This window comes from Mustela nigripes, chromosome 4, assembly GCF_022355385.1.
Source record: "Mustela nigripes isolate SB6536 chromosome 4, MUSNIG.SB6536, whole genome shotgun sequence".
Classification (NCBI taxonomy): domain Eukaryota; kingdom Metazoa; phylum Chordata; class Mammalia; order Carnivora; family Mustelidae; genus Mustela; species Mustela nigripes.
In genome coordinates, this window is record NC_081560.1 from 55,004,312 (window position 1) to 55,029,656 (window position 25,345).

General features: G+C 38.2%; 1 protein-coding gene across 2 annotated transcripts in view; it reads left to right on the plus strand.

The window, feature by feature from the left end:
- The window catches only part of TMEM196 (transmembrane protein 196), a 47,675-nt gene extending 22,848 nt beyond the window's left edge, over positions 1 to 24,827 (plus strand). For both annotated transcript variants that reach the window (XM_059395704.1, XM_059395705.1), the window contains exons 2-4: positions 16,115 to 16,171; positions 20,509 to 20,763; positions 24,678 to 24,827. In XM_059395704.1, the coding sequence (XP_059251687.1) occupies positions 16,115 to 16,171; positions 20,509 to 20,763; positions 24,678 to 24,737 (372 nt within the window). In that variant the 3' untranslated portion in view covers positions 24,738 to 24,827. The remainder of the gene's footprint in view (positions 1 to 16,114; positions 16,172 to 20,508; positions 20,764 to 24,677) is intronic.
- Positions 24,828 to 25,345: the final 518 nt, after the last annotated feature.

A 25,345-nucleotide genomic window follows, 5' to 3' on the forward strand; every position in this document is an offset into this window, starting at 1 on the left:
CAGAGAGGCAGGCAGAGAGAGAGAGAGGAGTTAGCAGGCTCCCCGCAGAGCAGAGAGCCCCACGAGGGGCTCGATCCCAGGACCCTGGGATCATGACCTGAGCCGAAGGCCGAGGCTTTAACCCACTGAGCCACCCAGGCGCCCCAAGTCCGACTTTTGATGGCAGCTCAGGTCTTGATCTCAGGGTTATGAGTTTAAGGCCCGCACCGGGCGCCATGCTGGGTGTGGAACCTGCTTAAAAAAATAAAAAGCGATAGAGAGAAAGGGAGAGGGAGAATCAACAGAAGGTGTAAGAAAGAATGGTCATGAAGATGGCTGAGAAACCGAGGCATGCTTGCCCTAGAGAAAACAAGGTTAAATGGTATATTTGTCATATGCGGGGGGGGGGGGGGGGGGGGTGTAGTGGGTGGGTATCACAGGCATAAAGGCTTCAGGCTTAATGAAAGAAAAAACTTTCTGACAATCAGAATGACTTTAAGTTGAAAAATCCCGCCTCCCTTAGTGAAAGAGATCAATCATAAATTGAAAAGACTCTTGTCAAGTCAGAATTGCAAATAATATTGATGCTGGACACCTTAGGATTCACTGGCATTCTAGTTTCCAACACAACAGATGGAGCTTAGCTCTGAACCTGTAAAGTTGAATGGAGGAAACTGGAAACTTTTCTATTGTCTTTACCTGTGACCTTTATTCTAAAGGGAAATCCACAGAACTGAATGATGTCCAAGACAATAATTAATAATAGTAATAATAAATATATTTATTTATTGGAAATAAATGTATTACATGAAAAGGTTAATTGAAAGGAGAAATTTTTTTAAAGAACTGCTCCCATATAGAAGACCACGATTGAAGTTAACTTGAAAAACAGGGCTGTGAATTAATTGGTAGCTACTGCCACCAAGTGGTAGGAGAATACTTCTTTAAAGACTAGGATCCAGTAGCCTTTAGGGGGAAAAGTTCCCTTATCACAATTTGGTAATTTATCTGTGGACCTTCCTTCATCTGTTCCCATTGCATCACTACCCTAACAAAGAGTTGGCGTAAAATTATTATTAGAAAATCCTAAATTAGTTCAGCTGCTAGAGTTAGAAAGGCCAGTGTTGGAATACCACTTGTACCAAATGCCAGCGGTATGCTATGAAAAATTTGTCTGAGGATCGATTTTCTCAACTGAATATGTGACTTAAATTAGGTGATGTGTTTAAAATGTTTAGCCCAGAGCCTGATATCTAGCAAGGGCTCAACAAATGTTATCTCTTATCTTTTTGATAATGGCCATCCTAATGAGCATGAGGTAGTATCTCATTATGGCTTTAATTTGCATTTCCTTAATGACTAGTAATAATGAGCATCTTTTCACGTACATGTTGTCCTTATAGAAATGTCGATTCAGGTCCTTTGCCTGTTTTTTGTTTTGTTTTGTTTTGTTTTACTTTTTAAATATATTGAACTGTATGTGTTTTTTAATATATTTTGGTTATATATTTAGATATTCTGGATATTAATCCCTTATCAGATATATGATTGCAAGTTTTTTTCCCCATTCTGTAGGTTGTCTTTTCACTTTGTTGAGTTTCTTTTGCTGTGCAGTTGCCTTTTTAGTTTGATCTAGTCCCATGTGTTTATTTTTTATTTTGTTGTAGGTGCTTTAAGTGTCATACTCAAAAAATCATTATCAAGATCCATGTTAAACAGCTTTCTTCCTATACTTTCTTCTAGGAGTTTCATGGTTTTAGGTTTTACATTGAAATCTTTAATGCATTTTGAGTTAATTTTTGTGAGTGGTGTAAGATAGTTTCATTCTTTTACATGTGAATATCCAATTATCTCAGCACCATTTATTTCTCTGTTGATCATCTTGTCAAATATTAGTTGAGTGTATATGCGTCAGCTTATTCCTGGGCTCATGAGTCTATTCTATCGTTCTATCACTTTATAGTACCTGCAGAATTCAGGAAATGTGATGCCTCCTGCTTTGTCCTTTTTATCTCAGGATTTGTTTGGCTATTTGGAGTCTTTTTAGGTATCAGTTATAATGTCTCTCTCTCTCTTTTTTTTTTTTATTTATAATTTGTTTATTGGGTCCTTTCTCTTTTTTCCTTGATTAGTCTAAGTAAGGGTTTATCTATTTTGTTTATCTTTTCAAAGAACCAATTCTTAGTTCGGTTCATCTTTTCTATTGCTTTTCCATTCTCTCCTACATTTGTTTCTGCTCTAATCTCTATTATATCCTTTCTTCTGCTGACTTTGGGCTCCACATCTGGTACTAGCTTTGCTCTAGGGGCGTTCAGCTCTGCCTTCCTGCTCTCTGCTTGAGTGCCACTGGGCTGTACAGCTTCAGGGCTTGTTGCCAGCCGTTCTGGTCAGATGGACCCAGAAAACACTCCCCACAGCAGGGAAGGCTGTGAATCAGCTCTCTCCCTGGGCATGGGCAAATCGGGCTCTAGGGCCAGCAGAACTCCTCACTGGATATCTGAATCAGGCATATCTGCACCCTGTTGAGTTCCCTGGTTAGTTTGTATGTGCCCCTGACCTGGTTCTACAGGAGGACAGAGATGCTGGTTGGGTTCCCTTGGGCAATACCAGCTCAGGTACAAATTCAGTCTACTGAGATCCGTGTGCTGGTGGTTGCAAACCTCTCCCCTGCTTCTCTATCACAGTCACATTCCTGATGGTTAAATCCCATAGATTCCCCTTTAATTCCCATGGTATGAGGTCAGAGTAGGGGCTACCACAAAATGACCCACAGTGCCGGTAGGGTTGGTTATCCCTCCTGGGTTCTCTTTTTTCTCGCTGGAGGAACCAGAGGCTCATGCAAGAATTTGCTTCACGGTGACGCGTGGTCTGGGGGAGGGGCAATGTGGTCAATATGTCGCTGCCTTTCTTAGCCTACAAATACAGTCTATCTTGGTCTCTGTGGGGCCGTGGGGTGCTTCAGTCTCACCCCTGTGTTCCACGGTTCTTTCAGTGGGATCTTCTTGAATAGCTGTTACTTCTTCTCATGAGGGGGAGCAAAGTCAGGAACAATCTATATCACCATCTTGATCACGTCACCCTAAGTTCTAAATCTAGATCTGGCTGTAGTTCCTTCCTGCTGAGGTTCTAGGCAAAGTATTAAAGTCCCCCAACTCCCACAGCAGTATAAAGAATATAAATTAACTAATGTTTTGGCAAATGGCCTAAACTATAAAATCTGTCTGTGGATGCCAGTTTTAATTTTATACACTGGGAACCGTAAAGAGTCATCTATTATTAACCTTAAATAAAAAGAAAGGTAAAAATAGCACGGCTGTTTCTGCACTTACAGTAAATTGTTACCTGGCTTTCTATATTCGGTAGTGGCAATTAACCATACCTGTATACATTGTCCTGGCTAATTTATGGTCACAACAGCAAATAGCCCAAGACACTGAGGAGCCAGAAATGTCTTCTGTTGCATCAGAGGTAGATTGCGGTGCCACTTCTGGTCACTACACTCCACTTCTTTGAAAATGGATCCTGTAGCCATGTGGTAAATCTCAATCAGAATGTCAGTATATTTCATAGAATCCTACTTCAATCTCTTCTCAGAACTGTACTCTGCACCCTCAGAGGTGGCCATTCAGTCACTCTCCAAACATTCCCGGAGGGACCTCATTCCTGTTCTGAGGAAGCCCAGGCTACATTGTGGACATCTACTCATAAGAAAAATGCTCCTGGTAATGAGTGGAAATCTCCCTCTGTCTAACTCCTAGCCATTATGCTTGATAACAACACTTCAATCCAGAAATTATAGGCAACACTTTCAACCAACCCCATTTCCCAGATACTCCAATGAACAGAATTTTTGATAGTCCTGTTCCAACCTATGAATATGCATGTCCTGCAGGACCGAATGTACCTGTTCTTTATGATTTATCTTTCCTCAATCAGCTAATCTCATAGATAGGCATTTTTATGGTCTCGGTACTTTAAAATGAATAAAAATAAAGGTCCTCAGAGTTATTTCATGAAATCTGGATAGAAATCAGAATGAAGGGCACCTGGGTGGCTCAGTGGGTAAAGCCTCTGCCTTTGGCTCAGGTCATGATCTCAGGGTCCTTGGGATCAAGCCCTGAATCGGCCTCTCTGCTCAGCAGGGAGCCTGCCTCCTCCTCTCTCTCTCTGCCTGCCTCTCGGCCTACTTGTGATCTCTCTCTGTCAAATAAATAAATAAAATCTTAAAAAAAAGAAAAAAGAAAGAAAGAAATCAGAATGAAATGCAAAAAAAAAATCATCATTTTTATCAAATTAACTCATAGAATCCTCAAAAGAATATATTTTTTTAAGAGAGAAATCACAAGTAGATGGAGAGGCAGGGAGAGAGAGAGAGAGAGAGAGGGAAGCAGGCTCCCCACTGAGCAGAGAGCCCGACGTGGGACTTGTTCCCAGGACCCTGAGATCACAACCCGAGCCGAAGGCAGTGGCTCAACCCACTGAGCCACCCAGGCGCCCCTCAAAAGAATAATTTTAATTGGGTGACGTTGAACCCGAAAGTGGCCCCTTGACACTTTCTCTCCAGAAGTTTGGTATCCTCTTGGAATCATCGGTCCTGGGTCCTTCAAATGGGACGTGGGATGGCCCAGGGCCTTCACAGCTGACAAGCTACGCATCAGGAAGGGGACCACTGCTATGTGTCTCACAATTCCTTCCTTAATGTTGCTCTTGTACCCTCTTTGATTTTTTTTTATCAAGTTCTTTTTAAAATATCGGCTTATTTTAGTTACGGTAAGGTGATAGACAGGGACTTAACTTACTTTAGGTTATATCCACAGCTGAGGCCAAGAATGATAGTGACTATGAGGAAAAAGAGAACACAAATTCCAAAGTTTAAAACTAAGGGGATAGTCATGCTTTTTTTTTTTAATTTTTAAATTTTTTTATTAATATATAATGTATTGTTTGCCCCAAAGGGTACAGGGTACAAAGAACATATTTTTTGACAAGGTGTTTCTAATTTACTTAGAGCTAACATGAAATGGGGTATAATGCACAATAAGTAATAATTTGGGAACCCCCATGTTCTGCTCTCATTGAACTTCTGCCACTGACTTACTGTATGATTTTTTTGGCTTCTTAATTCCTCTCCCCACAAAGTGGAAATAGTAGAGTGGTTGTTTTAGCCTTCCCAGAAATACTGGGAGAGAGAACCCAGATAGTAAGTGTTGTGAACTTCTGAAAAAGTAAACTTTGGAAATTTGAGAATTTATCCCATCAGAATACTTGAGAAAGTGTATCCATTTGGGGTCCTTTAACAGGAATCAAACTAAAAGAACTGGAAGATGAGGGTAAAGGTCCATCTGCTAAGATATCTTGTAAACTTTATTCCAGTAAGGCAAATAATCTTTGTGCTGAAGGATCTTGCTGGAGAGTGCAGCATTTAATATTTTCTCCAGAGCCCATTACCCATGTCTGTTTTTTAATGCTCCCAAATTGTTTCTTTTTTCTACTTTATTATTTCTTCCTACAATCTTTGTGGGTTTTTCGGTAAAAGCACACCTTAATTCTAGGAAATGGAAAATATGTCAGGCTTAATCTTTTTGCCCCTTTAAGAGCCAGTACCTAATGTCTGGCTCTCTGACGTAACATTTTCTTATTCACTGTAGTATCACCTTTTAACACTATGAAGACTGTCCATGCAACTTCACTGGGATAATACAGCTGCTGAATAATAAAGAAATGAATCAGTGGGAGGTTGGAAGGAGGGCTCAAAATTATGTTATGATGGTCCTCTTTATCCAGAGAAAGCTGAAAGCCATCACATCAATAACATAAATCATTGAGGCTCAGAAACCACCATTCAGAACTGTTCTGAAACAATTCAGAAACTCAGCATGTTCCCTGGGTCCTTTATTAACTTAAGTTTATAAATCTCCTGCACCATTATTGTACTTCAATTAAATGATTCCTTCCCAAATTTGGTCCTCAAAAGCCTCACTCTCCAGAGTCGCTTCCCAGAATCTGTTAGTGTTAACAGCCTAATTTGTGTTCTTAAGAGATATTATTTTAGATCTTTTAAGGCAATGAGGAATTTTTTTTTTTTTTAAAGATTTTATTTATTCATTTGACAGACAGAGATCACAAGTAGGCAGAGAAGCAGGCAGAGAGACAGAGAGAGAGGAGGAAAGGCTCCCTGCTGAGCAGAGAGCCCTATGCGGGGCTCGATCCCAGGATCCTGGGATCATGACCTGAACCGAAAGCAGAGGCTTTAACCTACTGAGCCACCCAGGCGCCCCAAGGCAATGAGGAATTTTTAATCAGCTCTCAGTTTTATAAATTTTCCACTAACCTCTTTTGAGGATTGATTTACAAGTTTCCCTGTTTACCTTGCTTGAAGGCTCTCTGGCAGTCAGATTGAATGAGGTTACAGGAAAGATGTCATGCATGTTTGGCATTATTTAAAATCAGTTTGAAGTTAACTAAATAGGGAAGTTACGAGAAAGGACACTTGCACTGCTAGTAAATTTCAGGTGTGTTAAAAATAGTGCTCTGCAGCTGTGATTACCCATGGAGTTTGGAAACATACTAACTTACTCTTTCCAGCCTAATGGTTTTCACAGTCCAATTATGTATGCTGACAGTCTCTGGCATAAATACATTCAGGAAGAAAACTATTATTTCCTACCCGATCCAAAATATTCGTTATGAGAACTGTAGCTTAGCTAAGTCATATAAACTATAATACTGAACCACAGAGTGGGAGTAAAATTCTTCTCTGTGTTAACTTTTGCAAGACTCCCAGATGCTCTTAAAAGAGAGAGGGAGACAGACAACAATAAAGAGAAAAAGTTGGGCAAGAAAACTTCCCTTTGTTAATATCCTTTAAAGAACCAGTTTTCTTCCTTAGAGGCTCTCTGTGGAGCACGGAGAGCTCCACTTTTGCTTTAGTCTAGGTGTTCTGATCACCAGAAGTGATTTATCACCGGGGAAATGGGGTGGGGGAGGAGAAAAAAGCATAAAGACCTTAAAAGCCACTATTCTTTGATGGGGGACGTGAACCTGTCAAAGAGAAGGTAGGTAAAACTTGCCATGCAAGTGCATAAAATGTCTACAGTAGGATCCAGAGAAGACAACATCAATTTCCTTCCCTACCCTCCCAATCATGGTTGATAGAAATATGAATGAGCAAAACACCCTTACTTCTCCTGGGTTGCTTCTGATAACTATCTTTGCCCCTGGGAATGAAGAGACAAATACTCTGTTAAATCCTTCAGGAAAGAGAAGAACCTTCATTCATCATAAGCCTAGGGAGTCTCTGGAGTCTGGTATTAGACATCCATCCATCGCTCCTCCCTTCAGGCCTTCTACTCCCATGGTGGGTCCCACATGTGGTCAGCTCCGGGTGGTGTCAGCTCACCTAAACCAAACGGGAGAAATAAATCAGTCCTGCGATTCTATACCTAAGGTTCTCCTATTCTAAGGAGCATCACAGTTACTGCGGAATTTATCCAAGATGCAGATTCTGGGACCCCACCCCACCAAAATTTGATTCAGTGGGGGCCCATGACTGTGCATTTATAACAGATATCCCCATGTCATTCTGATAAAAATGGTTCACAGAGGCAATTACTTGAAAAATTCTTGTCAAGGCTACTTAACTGAGGCATATAATCTGAATTGGGTCTAATCATGAAGGCAGCCAAAAGTGTTTTCTCGGATTATCTGGTTGTTGAGGGAAATCTTGGTACTTGAAACTGGATAAATATTCAGATGGAATTACTGTATGAGACATCTGCCCTCAACTGGGAAGAGATCCCTTCACTTTGAGATCTTACAAAAGATTTCAAGGAGGATTCATGTGGTCTGGGTTGTTATAATTGTAACATAAGCTCTAAAGTTTAATGAAGTTGTTTTTAGGGACCCTACTCTGCCTACCATAGTATTCTCTTTTTCCTCAGAGGGAACACGTATAGATGGTAGTTACCTGCCTTTAGTTATGGTCCATCCAGGAACAGGCCATGGCTTATAATTATAAAATGAGGAACTCTTCTTTTTCCTTTAGAATCTCTGCTTTCAGGCAGAAAGGCTTGCCAGCTATAGTACCCAAGGGCTTAAAAGAACCCCAGAGTAACAGACCAATTGATCTCACGTTTTAACAAATTATATTCTGATTTTTTTAATGTCCTGAAGCTTTTGGTGATACCTGTTGACTGGTTTTTACATTGATCTTGACTAAATGACAAGTATCTGATTTCTTCCAGGAGCAAGTTTCTGAATGTGACTGGGATAGTGTGTGCATCAAGGGACAGTGTCTGTATAAAGGGGAGATTGAATTATAATCAGTCAGAGCTGTTTACAGAACTGACTAGGTGACAGTAAGTAACAGCATTCAGTTGAGAGTGTTGAGACACTGCCCAATTTCTAGTTACACCAAGGGGAAATACCTATCCTTTGTCTATTGAGAGAAAATAAATCAACTGCTGGGATATATAATCATAGGGCCCTTTCCCAAGCCATTTTCTGTCTCACATAATTAAGAATACAAACTAATATAATGTTATATGTCAACTATACATCAATAAAGGTTTTTAAAAGATTACAACCTTTTTTAGTTTGGGAAGTTACTCACATTTAAAAAGGATCTTCTGGCAGTTACCATTCAGTGTCAAGGTAATATTTTGTTCAGCAATTTTTAAAAAAAGATTTTTATTTATTTATTTGACAGAGATTACAAGTAGGCAGAGGAGATAGGCAGAGAGAGAGGAGGAAGCAGGCTCCCCGACGAGCAGAGAGCCTGATGTGGGGCTTCATCCCAGGACCTGGGACCATGACCTCAATTAAAGGCACAGGCTTTAACCCACTGAGCCACCCAGGCACCCCAACAATTTTTTTTTTTTTAATAGAAAGTTCTACTCATGCTGACATCTCAAGGACATCTGAGGTTTGGGAAGGAAACTTTTGAAACCCACAAAGCTAGGATTGTGACACTTAAAAGATCAATACCATCCAAATTATTTTCAAATGCCACCACTGAGAAGAGAATTAACCTAATCTGACCAATCATGAGTGTTTCAGGAAAACAAAAAAGAAGTTAATGCGATTTGATTCAATGAAAAGAACAATTGCACCCAGTTATGTATCGGTAATTGGCTAAATCTGATTAGTTCCTGCCCCTCCCCTTGTATCCTGTGATACATTCATCCACCCATCTACCAATTCATTCATTCAGTTTGAAATTCCATCGTGTTATCTAGAATCTTCTTTTCAACAGCATAGCTGTGGCAAAGTTGGATATAAAAATAGATAATCTCTCACCCTAACAGTACCAGTAATGGCAAATGAAATAACACATTCAATTGCACTTTTACATAGCATGAGGTTCAAAACTCTTTCTTTGCTCCATAATTTCTTTTCTTCACTTCCTTGCCCATCGTGAAAGAAAATTCCCCTTTTCAATACATTTTTTTCCCTAGAGAATTGAGAGACAATCAAAATGCTTTGCAACATAAATACTGTATTTCAGCCACTACTATGACTGTGTTGAACTGAAAAAAACTTTCCAAGTAAAAATGCAATGTGATGGTCATGGAAGCTACCTCTACTTTATGCAGTGGCTTATAATTCATTATATTTAATTGATAATAAAACTACTCATCCTGATAAGGACAGCCAGAAAATCACTATCACATTAGCAACAATATCAGGGAAAATATGAACTACATTAGCACAGTAGTGTTTTGTGTGCTAAGCTACAAAATAATTCTTTAAGAGAATCCAGTTATCATACTTGAACAGGTGATTGAAGTAGAATAAAAATATACAAGAACGGGTGGTAGCAAAGCAAATCATCAAACTTTCAATCCATGTACAAGGAGAGATACACAGTTTAACCAGAAATAGATTTCTTTCCAATCAGTCTCTCAAAATTTAATATTTGTTTTCTTGATCATGTTTTTCTGTCTTTTAAAGAAACCATTAATTTTCACAAAATTATATAAATCATTAAAGCTGATCAAAGTATTTTTTTAAAGATTTTATTTATTTATTTGACAGATCACAAGTAGGCAGAGAGGCAGGCAGAGGTGGGGGTGTGGGGGCGGGGGGAAGCAGACTCCCTGCTGAGCAGAGAGCCTGGATCCCAGGACCCTGAGATCATGACCTAAGCCGAAGGCAGAGGCTTTAACCCACTGAGCCACCCAGGTGTCCCAAAGCTTATCAAAGTTTTAAGTTCAATTTGTGGTTCAGCTCATTATGTTGACGGGGAAGTAGCCTTGTTTCTACTTTCTAGTATGTATCTTGTGTAATGGGCAGTGAATTTCAGTGAAGATTGTTTCATCTGAGATGGTTCAATGTGATGTGGCAAAAATTTTAATAGCTCTCTTAAAATAAGATTGGCCCACTGTCTTTCATAATCCCTTCACCTAACACTTCCTTGTTCTTCTGGTCCCTGTTTTTATCTGCTTCCATTACAACCACGGTTTCAACATTTTCCATTATATAATTTAAAATTGAGAAATTCTACAAGATCCCTTTTTTTACTCGAAGTCTTTTCCCAGAATAAACCTTTCTTGGACAGAAAGAAATACTCCATAAAGTATTCATTAACAAGCATCTAAGTCAGAGAGAAACGAAACAGAGGCAGACTGAGACAGAAAGGCAGAAGGAACGAAGAGGTTTTCATTCATTTGTTCATTTTAGGGATCTTTTAGCAAATCCCTTTCTTTCTTTACCTAGTGGACTTTTTTTCCCTTCTATTTCCCTCTTATGAGGAAAACTGAATGCATTCACATTTAGTCTGATTGCTTACACTACTGAATTACTTACTCCAGCTTATTTTATAGTTTCACTTTATTTCCTTTCACTTTTTAAAACTTTCCTGACATCTGTCGGTTCAGTCTTTACTATCAAATTGTATTTTTCTCTTTATTTTTATTTTCTCAGTCTCTGTATTTCAAGGCACAGATTTAAAGTTGTACTTTCCTGCTGTGAAGTGTGTAAACCCGGCGATTCAATGACCTGTACCCCTGGGGATAAAAATATATTAAATAAAAATTTTAAAATATATTAAATAAAATAAAAATATATTAAAAAATTTTTTAAAAGCCACTTAAATGCCTGAAAATATATAAAAGTAAAATATTTGTAAAAACGCTTGCACTTTAGTTGTCAAAGCAAACTTTTATTATTTGTAGGTATTAATAGAGCCACCAGTAAATCAAAATCAAATTGTTTCCCTACCTTGAATTTCCTAGAGCAAAATTAAAGACTTACAAGATGCAAAAAAATAAAATAAAATAAAGTTGTACTTTCCATCAATATCTAGAACTAGTTAGCTATTCTAGTTATTATTACGTATTATAATTATTATGTTATTCTGCTAAATGATAAGAGTCTTTGAACTCTCTTTACATCCTCTTTACCCCACCTCACCCTGTCTCAGGCCAGAATCGCCTGTGATATCCATTCTAAACAGATGCTAATTTTTCCAATCAATACTTTTGAATGTAAAAGATTTATTGTTTTGGGATGCCTGGGTGGCTCAGTTGGTTAAGACGCTGCCTTCCGGCTCAGGTCATGATCCCAGCGTCCTGGGATCGAGTCCCACATCGGGCTCCTTGCTCCGCAGGGAGCCTGCTTCTCCCTCTGCCTCTGCCTGCCTCTCTGTCTGCCTGTGCTCGCTCTCTCCCTCTCTCTCTGACAAATATAAATAAATAAAATCTTTAAAAAAAAAAAAAGATTTATTGTTTTGTTTTCTTTTATGTTTTTCTCCTACATTTCTTTCTTATCTCATGGTTTTCCCTGCTTGTTTTCCTTAGCAACTTCTAGTAATTCTTGTAGAGTGTGTCGTGTCCAGTGTTTTGGAGCCTGTATTAGCCTATTCCTGCTGGAACAAACTACCATAAACTTAGTGGCTTAAAACAACAGAAATTTATTCTCTCGCAGTTCTGGGGGCCAGAAATCTAAAATAGGTCTGTGGGGCTAGATTCCTTCTGGAGGCTGCAGGAAAGGATCCATTTCCAGCTCACAGAGGCTGCCTACATCCTGGGCCTCACAGTCCTCCTCCCCCTCACAGCCAGCAGTGTGGACTCTTCACATCTCCTTCCCTGTGTCTCTGTGTCTTCTTGGAACCTTCTGTCTCTTTCTGCCTTCTCTTCCTCTTAAAGGACCCTTGTGATGATATTTAGGGCCTACCTGGACAATCCACAAGAATTTCAAAATATCTGCAAAGGTTTTGTTGTTGTTGTTGTATAAGGTAACATTCATGGATTCTGGGGGATTAGGACATACATCTCTCGGAAGAGCCATAATTCAGCCCACCACAGTGCTTTTGCCCAAATGATCCTGTCTTTTTTGTAATCTCTTGTGTGAAAGAGAATTTGACTGGATGTCAAAAGTTCAAATGTACTTTTTTTTTTTCAGAATCTTGTCCGTATTTTTTCTTCATATATTCTCCTAGGCTGTTAGTGCAAAAGGCAGTCATTCTAGTTGGGAATTGATTGTGCTATTAGAGTGATTATCTTTGGTGCATTTATCTTTTTCTATAATTCCTCTAGTTAGAGTTGCAATCTGTATTTGCATAAATCCTGGAAATGATAAGCTTTGCGACCCTTTGCCAGGGGCTTAAAGCATTTGCTTCATAACAAAGAAAGCCTAAGGACAGAGCAGAGCTTTGCTCCGCCTCCCCCTCCCTCACCCACACCCACTTATGCGACCACCCACATCCTCTTCTCCTGTCTCTGCAACAAAAGACACAGTGTGTGCTCAGAATTTCCTTCCAGGGCCTTATTCTTCTTTGAATTGCAGGTATTTCATTGCCTTGGACTTCAGCATTCTGATGGGCTCTCAAAGTTACCCCTGTCTTCGTTTTTTGGCTTTTTCTTATTGTTTACATGGGAATGACATCTTTGTTCTTTTTCCATCCTAAGCAAAAGCAGAAGGCTCTGCATGAAGAGCATCCACTCAAAATACAGAATGCTATTTCCATTACAGCTCCATTTCATCCTACAATGAATCACAACCTTAGTCATCTATTGAATTTAATCTAAGTTAGAATCAGATGAATTCTGCTCAGAGGGCTAACGAGCTTCATTACAGAGTTGCACTCCCTGTCATTAGATCATTTAATTTATATAACTTTATAGTAAAAGCAAAGCAAATAACTCTCCCTGGGTTTACATAGCCCATTTCCTCAGAAATACAATTATTTGTCTCATGTAAAAGTGTGTCTCTAATTCAGATATACATGTTTGCAGCTGTCAATTTTATTTTTTTAAACAGATCTGTTTTTCACTTGTTTCATAATGTGGTGTGAGTGCTTTGCACCCTTGATAAAGTTATATTGAGCAAAAAAAAAAAAAAAAGTATTTTGAAATATAACAAATTCCCTATATAATAAGGTTTGCTTAATTGTAGACTGTTTTATGACTGATCTTATAATCATTCTTATTACAACAAAAATTAACAACAGGAAGGGCAAAGAGAGCAATTATAGATGACCAGGTGTTCATTGAATACTTCTGGTTGGATTTGCTAGTATGATGCCCTGTACTAGCACTGAAAAATCCTTTTGAAGAGTATTTCATTACATTATTAGAAATAAATTAACTCAGACACTTATAAAAGCCTTAGATTACATGGGTGATTTGTGACCTTGATGAGTGACCTTGAGCAAGTCACCAAGCCTGTGTGGACCTGTACTTCCCCATGTGTGCAAACTGCAAGGACTAAGTTAAGTCATCTTTTAAGATCCATTCCAGCGTTCTGATTTGGGGTTACAGACTGCCCGTGAAATTGAAAGATCGTTTACTGCTTTCTTGTGCTGTTTTTATACTTCTCTATAAACTGTGATGGCTAAATTTCAGCTAACATCCCTTAAAGCCTCCTCATAAATTTCATGATTTTATATACCGCCCATTACATGTGTAGATGTTTTCTCAGATTACAAGTTTCCTCCAGGGAATGAGGATTTTAGATACCCTGACAGAAGTAACTATCGGGAAGTATTTATTCTCCAGGCCTGATTGGGAGTAGAAACATATTGTTTGATTCCCCTTATATTCTACCTCCCCTACACCCCCAAGCCCAGACCTTCCTTCCTTAGTGGACCATAGAAGGAAGTAATTTTATTGCCACTTAGATGTTCTAACCAAGTGGCTGGGAAGAGGCACTGGGCCTGAACTCCTGAGGTCCCTCGAGCTTGGCTGTGAATAAATAATGGCAATGTTTACAGATTTCAGAAGAGATCCAAGGAACACAAAACTATATTGCTTTCATATTACTTCAGGAATGAGTTCTGGGTGAGTGGACTTTCAGCGTGAGTAATGGGTTAGTCAAGCAAGCAAGGACAAGGGGATGCTGAGGGTTTGATCTGAAGCGTGGAAGCACCGAGGGGTCCAAAGTGGAATGGCTTGAGCACAGCCTTAATAGACATGAGACAGGATCGGTAAGGAAGAGTCCTAAGGACTCTTAAGGACAAGGCCATTTGGACCCAAGACACAAAGGTGGGGGGTGACAAATGGTTACTCAGAAGTAGCTTTTTAAAACTTCTGAAAGCTATATGAGTATTCAAGTTTTATAAAGTTCTGAATTTTTATGTTCTCGTGGTTTCAGGTATTAAAATTACTTTATTAAATTAATAATATGTCAACCCTTGTTTGTCATAGGCTTTCTAAATATGATCCCAATTTATTTTTTGCTTTTGAGAGGTGTATTATTTTTTACTACCAAAAATATATTTTTATGTATTAATATTTATAAGTACTTTCCATTTTGGTCTGTGACTTTGCTGTTATGTTATATAAATCCTTCTTACTCCTCTAAAATTACATTAATATTTAACTTTGCTGAATGTTACTATACTTTTTTTTTATACATTTACATATTCAAACTGTTTCATAGATGTTTTGTGTATTATGTTAGGGAAAGTTTGTAAACTGCCCTAATTCCATTGGATCTTGATCTTTTTGCCATTAGTTTGAAAGATCATCTATGTTTTAAGCAAATCCTTATATATCCTTGTGCTCTGATCTGTCTTGCTGCATCATTGCCTGCTTTATAATTATTTTGTTCCCTTATGTGGAAAGATCCCTGCAAAGGGAAACTTCAGTAACTTATTATTTCTTTTCCCAATTTTGATGATGTTTCTCACAAGCATTTTATTTATTTTAGATAATTCTTAGAATATTTTTATGTATATATTTATAAAGTCTACTGATGTGTGAAACCCAATTAAAACCACTTACATTATTAGTAAGATCAAAGGAAAGATCAAAAGGAAAAACTTAACTGCCCTGCAAGCTTCATTTGCTAGTCTGAAAACCCTTGGTGGGCTTATTATTTATTAATGACTGTATTATTTTATCTATATGGTTTGCTTCCAGCCAGATGTATGTATAAATGCACATTCAAATGGCTCTAAATGTTTCTAACCGAGTTAAATGATTTACCATTTTCCGATAACCAAAGTATCTAATAGTGTGTCCTTGGTAGACTATTGGATGCTTCTTCTTTGCAAAGCAATTAGGTCACCAATGTGCTTATTTACAAGAAATGACATGCCACCTACAGCTTCATCTCCTTGAGTTCTAACAGCGTATGCACAAGGACCATATTTCTGGTAGAATGAGGTCACCATTTTATCTGACATAGTTTGAGAGGTATAAAGAATGTCCCTAAAGGACATCTCCCGCTCTGATGCCTTCTCTTCTTTTTTGTGTGAGATTCACCTGTAGTAGAGCGCATTGATTTCTAAGTGCTTAGAAATCAATTATGAATGAATGTATCCCACCACTTCTCTCCCTGAGAAAATAGAAAGGGATAAGAAGACAATGAAAGAAAATAGGAGGAACAAAACTCCAAATTTATTTACTTCCTAATTTTGCCTGATATAAAACTGACTCCAGTTTTGCTTAAGTACCAGGATTACCTATATCAACTTGGCAAAGAACAAATTTTCACTAAAGTTAGCCTTTTTATCTCTTACTCTTCTAGAATGAGGTATTTTTCCTTTCCAGCTTTTGATGGGAATGTAAAATTTTCATTCTTCCCTGGAGCAAGTGTCATGAGTGAGCTATAAGCTAAAAAATAAAATAAAATAAAATAGAGGTTTTCTTATCTTTGACTATAGAATAATTGCTGTTCTTTTCCCTTCCAGTTCCTTCTTTGTGGCATATGTGGAATATTGTGCGCCAAAAAAAAATCTGGACTTGTCGTAAGTTTCTGCCTTGTTTGTGTTTTGCATTGACGTATTTGAAATGTAGGAACCCGAAAATGGAAATGATGACAAGCCAACTTTCATGTACTGAATATTACTCATTTAGGGTGAACAGAGGACTGACAAATAAATAGTGGCTTTTTCATTTAAAAAAAAAAAAAAGCCCATCAAGAATATTAGAGACTATGACAAAAAAAGAAAGAAAAGCTTTGCGATACTCTTTAAACGCATGAATATGGAACCCATAATGACTGCTGTGGTTGACAGTCTCCACTTTTCCAGTTTATAGACGCCTAGACACTCAGATACATGAATCTTTCAATAAGCTAAAAAAGACATGGCTTGAGTTCACGGGAAATTTAACTGTTTAAATGTGGAACTGGGCCTACGGATTACTGGCTTTGACTGTGAAGTCAATTTTGCAATGCAGCAAAACAGCTGTGTTGTTAGAGTTACAGTTACTTCCCAATGATTTTTTTATTTAATTTTATTTTATTACTGTGAATGCAAACGTAAGTGTTTTCAGATGTTTTACAGTCCTATCATGGGTTTCCGGGGTATGGAACATGCTCCCAGTTAACTCTGATAATGGCTGGAGGAGAACTTCTGTATGCTGAACTGCTGAAGTGGGGATTCCCCCCTTCCCTCCATGATGTTTTTTTGGAGAGTTCAAAGAGGGAAAAAGCATTTTTTATTTTTTTGTGTGCAATAGGAAAGATCAGAGACCGTTGTTAAGTTAGCAAAATTAATACTACACTTGGACCCTAGAAAGTGGTCTTTGATCCTAAAAGGAGGTTTCCAGGGGGAGGCCAGGGACATGAGTATTAGTTATTTTTGTTTAACTACTTTTTCAAATCACATATTTTGTGTGTGTGTGTGTGTGTGTGTGTACCTCTTGTGACCAAAAAAATGAAGCCCCTATTGCTTTAGCCATGTGAGATGTAATTTTTTAAAATTACCTAAAGGGAAAGTGTTAGATACAAATTTTTGGAGGCTTGTAGTTTGCATCTATGATTCTCCCATGACTTGTTAAACATGACCTTCATTCTCTCCCGACTTTTATTTTACCGGAGTCTTTATGGCTCTATAATAACAATTTCTTGGGATTTGGAAGAAAGAAAGAGAAAAAGGGAGAGAGAGAAGGAGAGGAAAGAGAGAAGGAAGGGAAGGAGGGAGGGAGACACGGTGAAAGGAAGGAATGAGGAGAGGGAGAGAGAGAGGAAGGAAGGAAGGAAGGAAGGAAGGAATAAAAGAAAGGGGGAGAGAAAGAGGAAGAGAAAGGAAGAAAAGGGCAAAGACAGAAAGAGGAAGGGAGAGGAAAAATAGGGCGGGGCAGAGGAGAAGGAACAGGGGAAGGAAAAGGAGGAGAGATGTCTTCATCTATTAGGGCTGTGATAACAAAGAACTGTAGCTTGGGTGGCTTATGAACAACAGTACTCTCTTTCTCAGGGGTCTGGAGGCTGGACCCAGATTAGGGACCCGGATTAGTGTAGTTGGGTTCTGGTAAGATTCTCTTCCAGGTTGCAAATGTTTGACTGTGTCCTCATTTGGCAAAAGGGGAAAGAGAACTCTCTAGAATCTCTTTTATAAAGACACTGACCTTAATTAGGAGGACTCCACCTTCCTGACCTAATTATCTTGCAAGAGTATCTTCCTGACCAAATTATCTTCCCCCCTTCAGATACTATGGTATTAGGGATTAGCCTTCAACAGTTGAATTTAGAGGGACACAAATACTCAGTTCATAGGAGAAGGGAAAAGAAGGAATTTTTAAAAAGGCACTAGTGTCTTTTTTCTGTTTTTCTAAATTCTCTTAAGAGTTATAAAAAATTCATTAGAGCTGAACTTTTTATAAACCACCATTCACTTTAACCTCTTTTACTCTTGGATATTCCCATAGATGACATTTAGCTATCAAGGATTCTCTACCCTTCAATCAAATTGCATGATAATTTCTCCACTCCAAATATCTCTGGAGTCTAAATTCTCTAGTCTGGTGAGGTTTGAAAATCATGTGTGGTTATAAATATAGGTATAGATTTTAACATTTTAATTCCTAGGTGAGAATGTTCTGTTGGCACGTGTTAATGAAATGTCATGACTTTCAAGACTGAATGAGACTAATAGCAGAAGAGATTACATGTTTTCTTATAATAGTCAAGTAATTTGTCATTTACTTTCTTAATTAACAGTATTCATTATTTGAAGGCTAGAGTGTAACATCTTCCTGTATTTTCTGAGAATGAGCCAACACCAAAGTATTTCCTAAGAAACTGCATTCTGTCTGAATATACTTTAAAGCTAGTATATTGATTCTATATGAAACTGGGAGCAACAGGTTCCCACTTGGGATGATTCAATTATTTTGTCATTGATACTCAGTATTATATTTAATCCACCGTAAAAATATACTCATCCATCATTGGATTTGCAGTCTTGGAGATAGATACTGCGAAAAAGACACAATAAGGATGCTGAATTAAGTTAGAGTTACAAGTTGCAAAGTGCTTATAATTCTTTCTGCCCATCTCATGCTATTTCACTAAGCTATTTCAGATATCTGGGGTCTTACCCTTTTCTGGGAACTGTATGCCCTTAGTTTAGATCACATGTTATCAGGGAAGCTTTGTCTGAAGCTCGTGGTTGGGCTACGTTCTCTTCCTCCTCATTCCAAGGGCAACCAATTCATCCATCTTTCTTAATATTTGCCATGCCAGGTTGAAATGTTGGATCTCTCTCACATAAGACCCCAGCATACTCAAGGGCAATAACTATGAGTTATTCTTTTTTTAATAATGCCAGCAGCTGCCTCACTCAGGGCCTAAAAGATGCTAGGTGCTCAATAAATGCATTTTATTTTTTTTTTAAAGATTTTTATTTGTTTATTTATTTATTTGATAGACAGAGAGAGATCACTAGTAGGCAGAAGGCAGGCAGAGAGAGGGGGGGAAGCAGGCTCCCCGCTGAGCAGAGAGCCCGATGTGGGGCTCGATCCCAGGACCCTGAGATCATGACCCGAGCTGAAGGCAGAGGCTTAAACCACTGAGCCACCCAGGCGCCCCAATAAATGCATTTTAAACTCAGCTCACATCAACAGCAAATAATTCCTGATACTGTAAAATTAAATGTTATATTATGTTACATACCTGTTTGCCCAATGGAATTTTGCCAAAGGAGGAGAGCAGCAAATCCAGGAAGGCTTTCTGAAGAAGTTAGGACTGCCTTTGGGTCTTCCATCTAGGAGTCCAAGAAAGAAGCGACATCACTTCCAGGAAATGGAAAATGTCATTGAGATGGGAATGAACAGGCTGTAGGATTGGCAAGGCAGAGGACTGGAGTGAAGACCATGTTCTGGAGAAAAATGGAAATAAATGTGGATAATTAAATTAGCATCACACCATAAAGTGTAAGGAGAGCCCATGGGGGAATTTGAACTAAATGCTAATATAAAATAAAATCATTAAAGCTTTTGGAATATTCAGTTAAATTTATGATATTTAGGTCGAATCAAACCCCCAACGTCTCCTAACAGAGATCCAGATCAAACCAGTAATAGGATCAAAAGCAAAGCCCCATCCTGTGTTTCCCCCAAAACAACCAGACAGTATTTTCAGAATGTCTATTGTGTATTCTTCACTGTGGTGCACAGAGTAACAAAAAAAAATTGTAATATTAAGGGCCAGTTTACAGGGAGTCCCTAAACTGTCATTTGGGGAGACAGACGCACAATAAAACTCCCAGGAATGAAAAAGAGAAGGAAGCAAACTCCCCACACCCACACTGCTAGAGAAGTATCAAGATCTGAAGTTTGGTGGGACTCCTGACTGTTCAATGAGAAGATATTTCTATATTTTAGGGGGATTAACATAGTGAAACTAGGTTTAGAGTCAGAAAATCTGGATTCCGTCCCTAAACTTGAGTGTTACCTGCTCACCATTCATATTCCAAAATGTCTATTACAATTTCTCTCAGAGGTTTGCTGGGTGAGATAGTATCTGTTCAGGTTCCTCGCATAGGAAGCACATAGTAACTAAATATGATTTAAGTCTGAATCTACCTTGAAGACAAATTTTGCTTACTTCAGGGTTTTCAAAAGATGTATCCTTAGCCTTTATACAGTCAGCTGTCCTGAAACACTGCGGTCTGTGCTCTCCCCACTGAGTCCGCTTGCACCGAAACATGGTGAAGGGAGAGCGCCTGCCCTCTGAGAAGCACCAAAGCCCCTTCCCTTGACTGTAGCTCAGACATCCTTGAGGTGCAGCAGGACAAGGCACTGTGTTCCGGGTCTGCCTGGCTCCCTCAACTTTGACACTCCCTTTCTTTTTTCTTCCCAGATGATCCTTTTCTCTGCCTGCTGCATCTGTGGACTCATTGGGGGCATCCTGAATGTTCAGTTCCTTCGGGCAGTGACAAAGAAGACCTCGTCCCTCTATCCTCTACATCTTGCCTCCATGTCCCTTGCGTGCATCGGGATCGGCGGCTGCACCCTCTCTTCCTGGCTAACTTGTCGACTAGCCAGTTACGAACAGAGGAGGATGTTCTCGGAGAGGGAGCACTCGCTGCACCACTCTCATGAAATGGCTGAGAAAGTAAGTTTTGTGCCTCTTCTGCTCACCGCTAGCATGTGACGGAGACTGCAGTCAAATCTTGGTCAGTCAACTGGCAGCTTTAGACGAGAATTTGAGAAATTGGATTTCCTACAACTTTGGCCCTATTGGGCTAAGAATAGAAATTTTGTATTATTTTTTTTCTCTGCTATTTTGGGCACACCTATTTTCAACAGTTTCATAGCTCTCTATCTATACCAAAACACAGTTCCTAAAATAGCATTTCATAAAATAGTGAATGGCTTATAAATATGGATTTTTGTGTATTATACTGAGGAAAAACACATAAAACTAAATACCCTCTCAACAATGCCAGTTTTAGAAATCTGATGAATTCCCCTTTCTAGCTCACCTCTTGTGCTTGTAAGTAGATGCATCTGATTATGTAAATTAGATTTTGAAGCATAAAAGGACCTTTTAATAAGGCAACAAAAAGCCTTGCCTGCCAGTGCAGATAGTACAGTCCACATAAGGCAACATTAAATTCTCATCTAAACTTCATGCATATTTGGGTAGCTTTGCCTATATTTTAAATAATATTCTTGCCTAATTGTTTCATAAAACTCATTCAAACAGGAAGTAATAACATTTATTGCTTAAAGGACAGATGATATAGTGAGCTGTGTTTCTGTTGCATTTTGCACGTATTTCTTAATTCAGTTCCTGTTATTGGATCTATGAAGGAAAAGCTAAAACATCTGTAAACTAAACTGGCTAAGATAATATTTCACTTGATATCATGGAAATAAAACCACAGAATAGAAGACAGAGTAAGCAAGAGTTACTACCTCATATTCCTTCGTAATGTGATTCTGAAGAAAAAAATATGTATTCCATAGTTTTAAGTGTTTCTATTTTGTATGCAATCAATACATTCAAATAAAGAGAGTAGATATTCTTAAATTGCTCCATGAAAAAAGCGATTTGGAACTGATGTACACATGTTCTTTAAAAAAACTATGGTATAATTAGCGGGACTGATAATTTAAAGAAATGGGTTGTTAAAAATAGATTACCGTTAAGTATTTGGATAGTAGCTCATTTGTGCTCTATTTTTATACTACTGTGATTTAGTTTTTGTGTGTGTGTATGTTTGTACAATATTTATTATATGATTGTTATATTTATATTAGAGATTGAGGGCTATTGAAATAACCGACTTGCCCAGCTGCCCGGTGGTGCCCCCGACACCAGAGTTACCTACAAGGTACGCTGATTTCTAGGGAGTTACCATGTTGTAATGTCACCGCAGGAAGCGATGCCTCTTTCTAGGAAGCCATGATGTCAGCAGATCAGTCTGGACTGATGCTGTGATGTTTGTTGCTCCTCAAAGTATCACTGTCAGAACTACTTTGAGGACCCAACAGAAACCTACATGGCAGAGTCTTGCAGCTTGAAAGTTGGTTGAGTATTTAAAATATTCAGCCTCCTATAAGCATCCAAACACACTCCTGTTTGGATGATTCATGACTCCTTTATTTTCTGCTACATCATGATTCTGACTCAATACTATCATTCACAGACCCGAGTTCTGTTTTTAATAATAGGTGTATCTGATAACGACAAACAGTATCTCCTTCATGCCAAAGTGGCATGAGCAAATGACATAAGTTTGATGCTAATACAGTAAAAATGCTGTGCGAGACCTGTCTTTTGACAAAATTATCTGTTGTGATACATTTCACATTTATATCCTATACTTTCGGTTGCTAAAAAGAAATAGTCATCATTCTCGCTTTGGTTAAGTGATATAAGTGGAAATCCAGAAAGTCTCATTGATACTATGGCCCAATGGTGGAGAGTATATCCACTTGCAAATAGTCACATTTGGTCCTGCCCAAATTTAGAACATATTCTTCTTACCAAATTGGACATGCCTATTTGCAAATAAACTAAAAATGCTAATGCGTTTAAAATCCAATTTTTGCTCTTTTCTCCTACCCTTGATATTACAGTGTCCACATTAGTATGAATTTAGTTAGGAAAACGCTTTTCATTTTTAAGCTTTTTGAAAACTGGATTTTTTTTCTTAATGCTGCAATTAAATATTCTACATTAGATTAGTTTTTATGGTTTCTAAGCTACTGTTCTGAATGCAAATTCATTTAGAGAGAAGAAGCACCTAAGAATTTTACTTTTATCAGTTCATTATGAAATTATTTTTGTACTCGTTTGCGAAATAGAAAAAGCCGTATGAGTAAATTTTGTTAAAGATCATTTTTGAAGAATCGCTTCTATAACTTGGCACCCACAGTGAGTTTTTGAATGAAGCCTCAAATCAGGTTTCCTGCTGATGAACTTAATCTCAGCCCAACAACCCCACTGTGTTTCCACGCCTGCTTTTACCATCTGCACGCCCAGTGAGCCAGTCACTGAACCATCACCAGGCCACAGAAACAGGCTGCTGGCGCCAAAGAACCTTCTTCACTTTCTGTCAGAGTCTTCATCCTAAAAGAGTTTGAGTTTCTCGGCTTTTTTCTAGTATTTTCTTGGCACTTTACCAGGGAGATATAGTGTATAGCCAGCCAGGTACGAGATTACTCCTTCGAACCTGGAAGAGGCCAGGCACTTTGCCTGGAGAAACAGAGCTTGATATGATAGTAGGACACGTCCCCAGTGCCTCTTGTCTCCTTTCTCCCAATTTTCTTGGAAGAAGTTCTACCACATCTTTCAAAACAACAAAGTTTTCAAAAGCAAAGTTCAAAAGCCAGGCTGATTCCTACCTTCCCGTCCCTCACAGATCCTCTCCCTGAGCGACTTTCCAAACCAGCCAAAGCAAGAAGCAAGTATCTTTATTCTATTTCATCTCCTATATTGAATTTTCTAAGAGAAGAGAGTCAAAATAGGGCCTGGATACCTTTTCATTTTTCAAATAAATATTGGGAAGAATTTCTAAGGTTTACAAAAGTACACATTTCTAATTCTCCCCCAAATGTCAATCAAATATAAACGGATAGGCTTAAGGTAAATGAACAAGAATTTGGATTTGAATTTTCCTTACTACACTTTTGCAAATAGGCTTGTTCACATGTGGAAAGATTTTTAGATTATTTTTGCTTAAATATTCCTTATAATATGGCACACTAACCATTATACATGTGAATGGGCTTCGCATCTCATTACCTTCTCATATTTAGGGAGGAGTTTAATGTTCAATGATAAGTATGAGTTCAAAACATCTAAATTTTTTTTAAATTAACATTTTCTCAAATTGCAAATGGAACTTAACGTTAGTTCATCCTTTCTAAGTTTTCATTTGCCTTCCATGTAGTTTTCCTTATTAGCGTCCTCGTAATTGATCCCTTAAGAAACATATTAAGAAGTTTTACTATTTGTTTGGTTGGGCTTTCTTTATTTTTTTTTTTAACTGTATGAATGATAGTGTCATGAAAGCCAATCTTCCCCACTGTGATCCACTGCTGCATATAAGCAATAATCCCCCTGTGGACCTATTTCAGTTCTTTGCAAAAAGGCCACACATTTTTCTATAGAATGAGGTAACCCCTACGCTATGTGGGCACTTTGCTGACACGCTCAGCAGAGAAGCCAATGCAAGGGGTAAGTGTAGGCATTTAACCATCTTCTTTCTAGGTGAGGTCTTTCCAAAATAAAGTTGAGAAAGAAAAGGAGAGACTCAGGGCACTGGGGACAGACTGAAGTGTTTTTGTGCATTGAAGACTTTGGTCTAACAGACTATCATTTCAGCATTTTCATGTGCTCCAAGATGCCATGAAATTTCGTTTTCTCAAATGCAATAACAGTATCAATCCTTGCCCTTCCCCAAAACTCGGGAAGTTTTTCAGTGGCTTGAAATTTCTGTTTTGCAAACCCATTAGCCAAATCAATATCTTACTCTGAAACTAAATTTTAACTAATTCATCTTATTTTCCTAACAGGAAATGACAGACAACATGAGCAATGGAGGACCACAACTGATATTTAACGGAAGAGTATAATCAATGTTTTAAAGAACTGAACATTTTTTAGGATTTTCATGAGGAAAGGAGATACCAAAGGAGTAGGGGATAAAATTAAAGCAGTTCCTGTATTTGCTGTTTTCCCTCCTGGGCACCCAGTATAATCATTCTCCCTCAGTTTGCCTCACTTACTTCTTCAGCTTTTTTTTTTTTTTTTCTTTTTGGGTGAGAATCTTCCAGAAATGTTCTGGTGCAGTAATTTGAACAGACATTCCAGATTGTTCTAAAGACTTTTCAGGAAAAAAAAAAAAAGGAATAAACAGAAAGAAAAATTCATATTCTACAAAAACACTATTTGACTAGCATGAGTATTAAATTTGTAATGACATATTTCATATAAATAATCAAAGTACAAATATCAAGAAATAACAATAAGTTATTTATGTCTTTGTTTTGAAAGACAGTGGCTTCAAGAATACCACAATTCAAAACCTCAGTAATGCCTTGTTGTAAAAACATTAAAATTATTTCCAATTTGTGAATGAACTATATTTCATAATTTATTTATAAATGACAAAAAACCCTAAAGCATAAAGAAGAAAATTTTTTTAGAGAGAGACCATACTAATCTGTATGATATTTTTGCA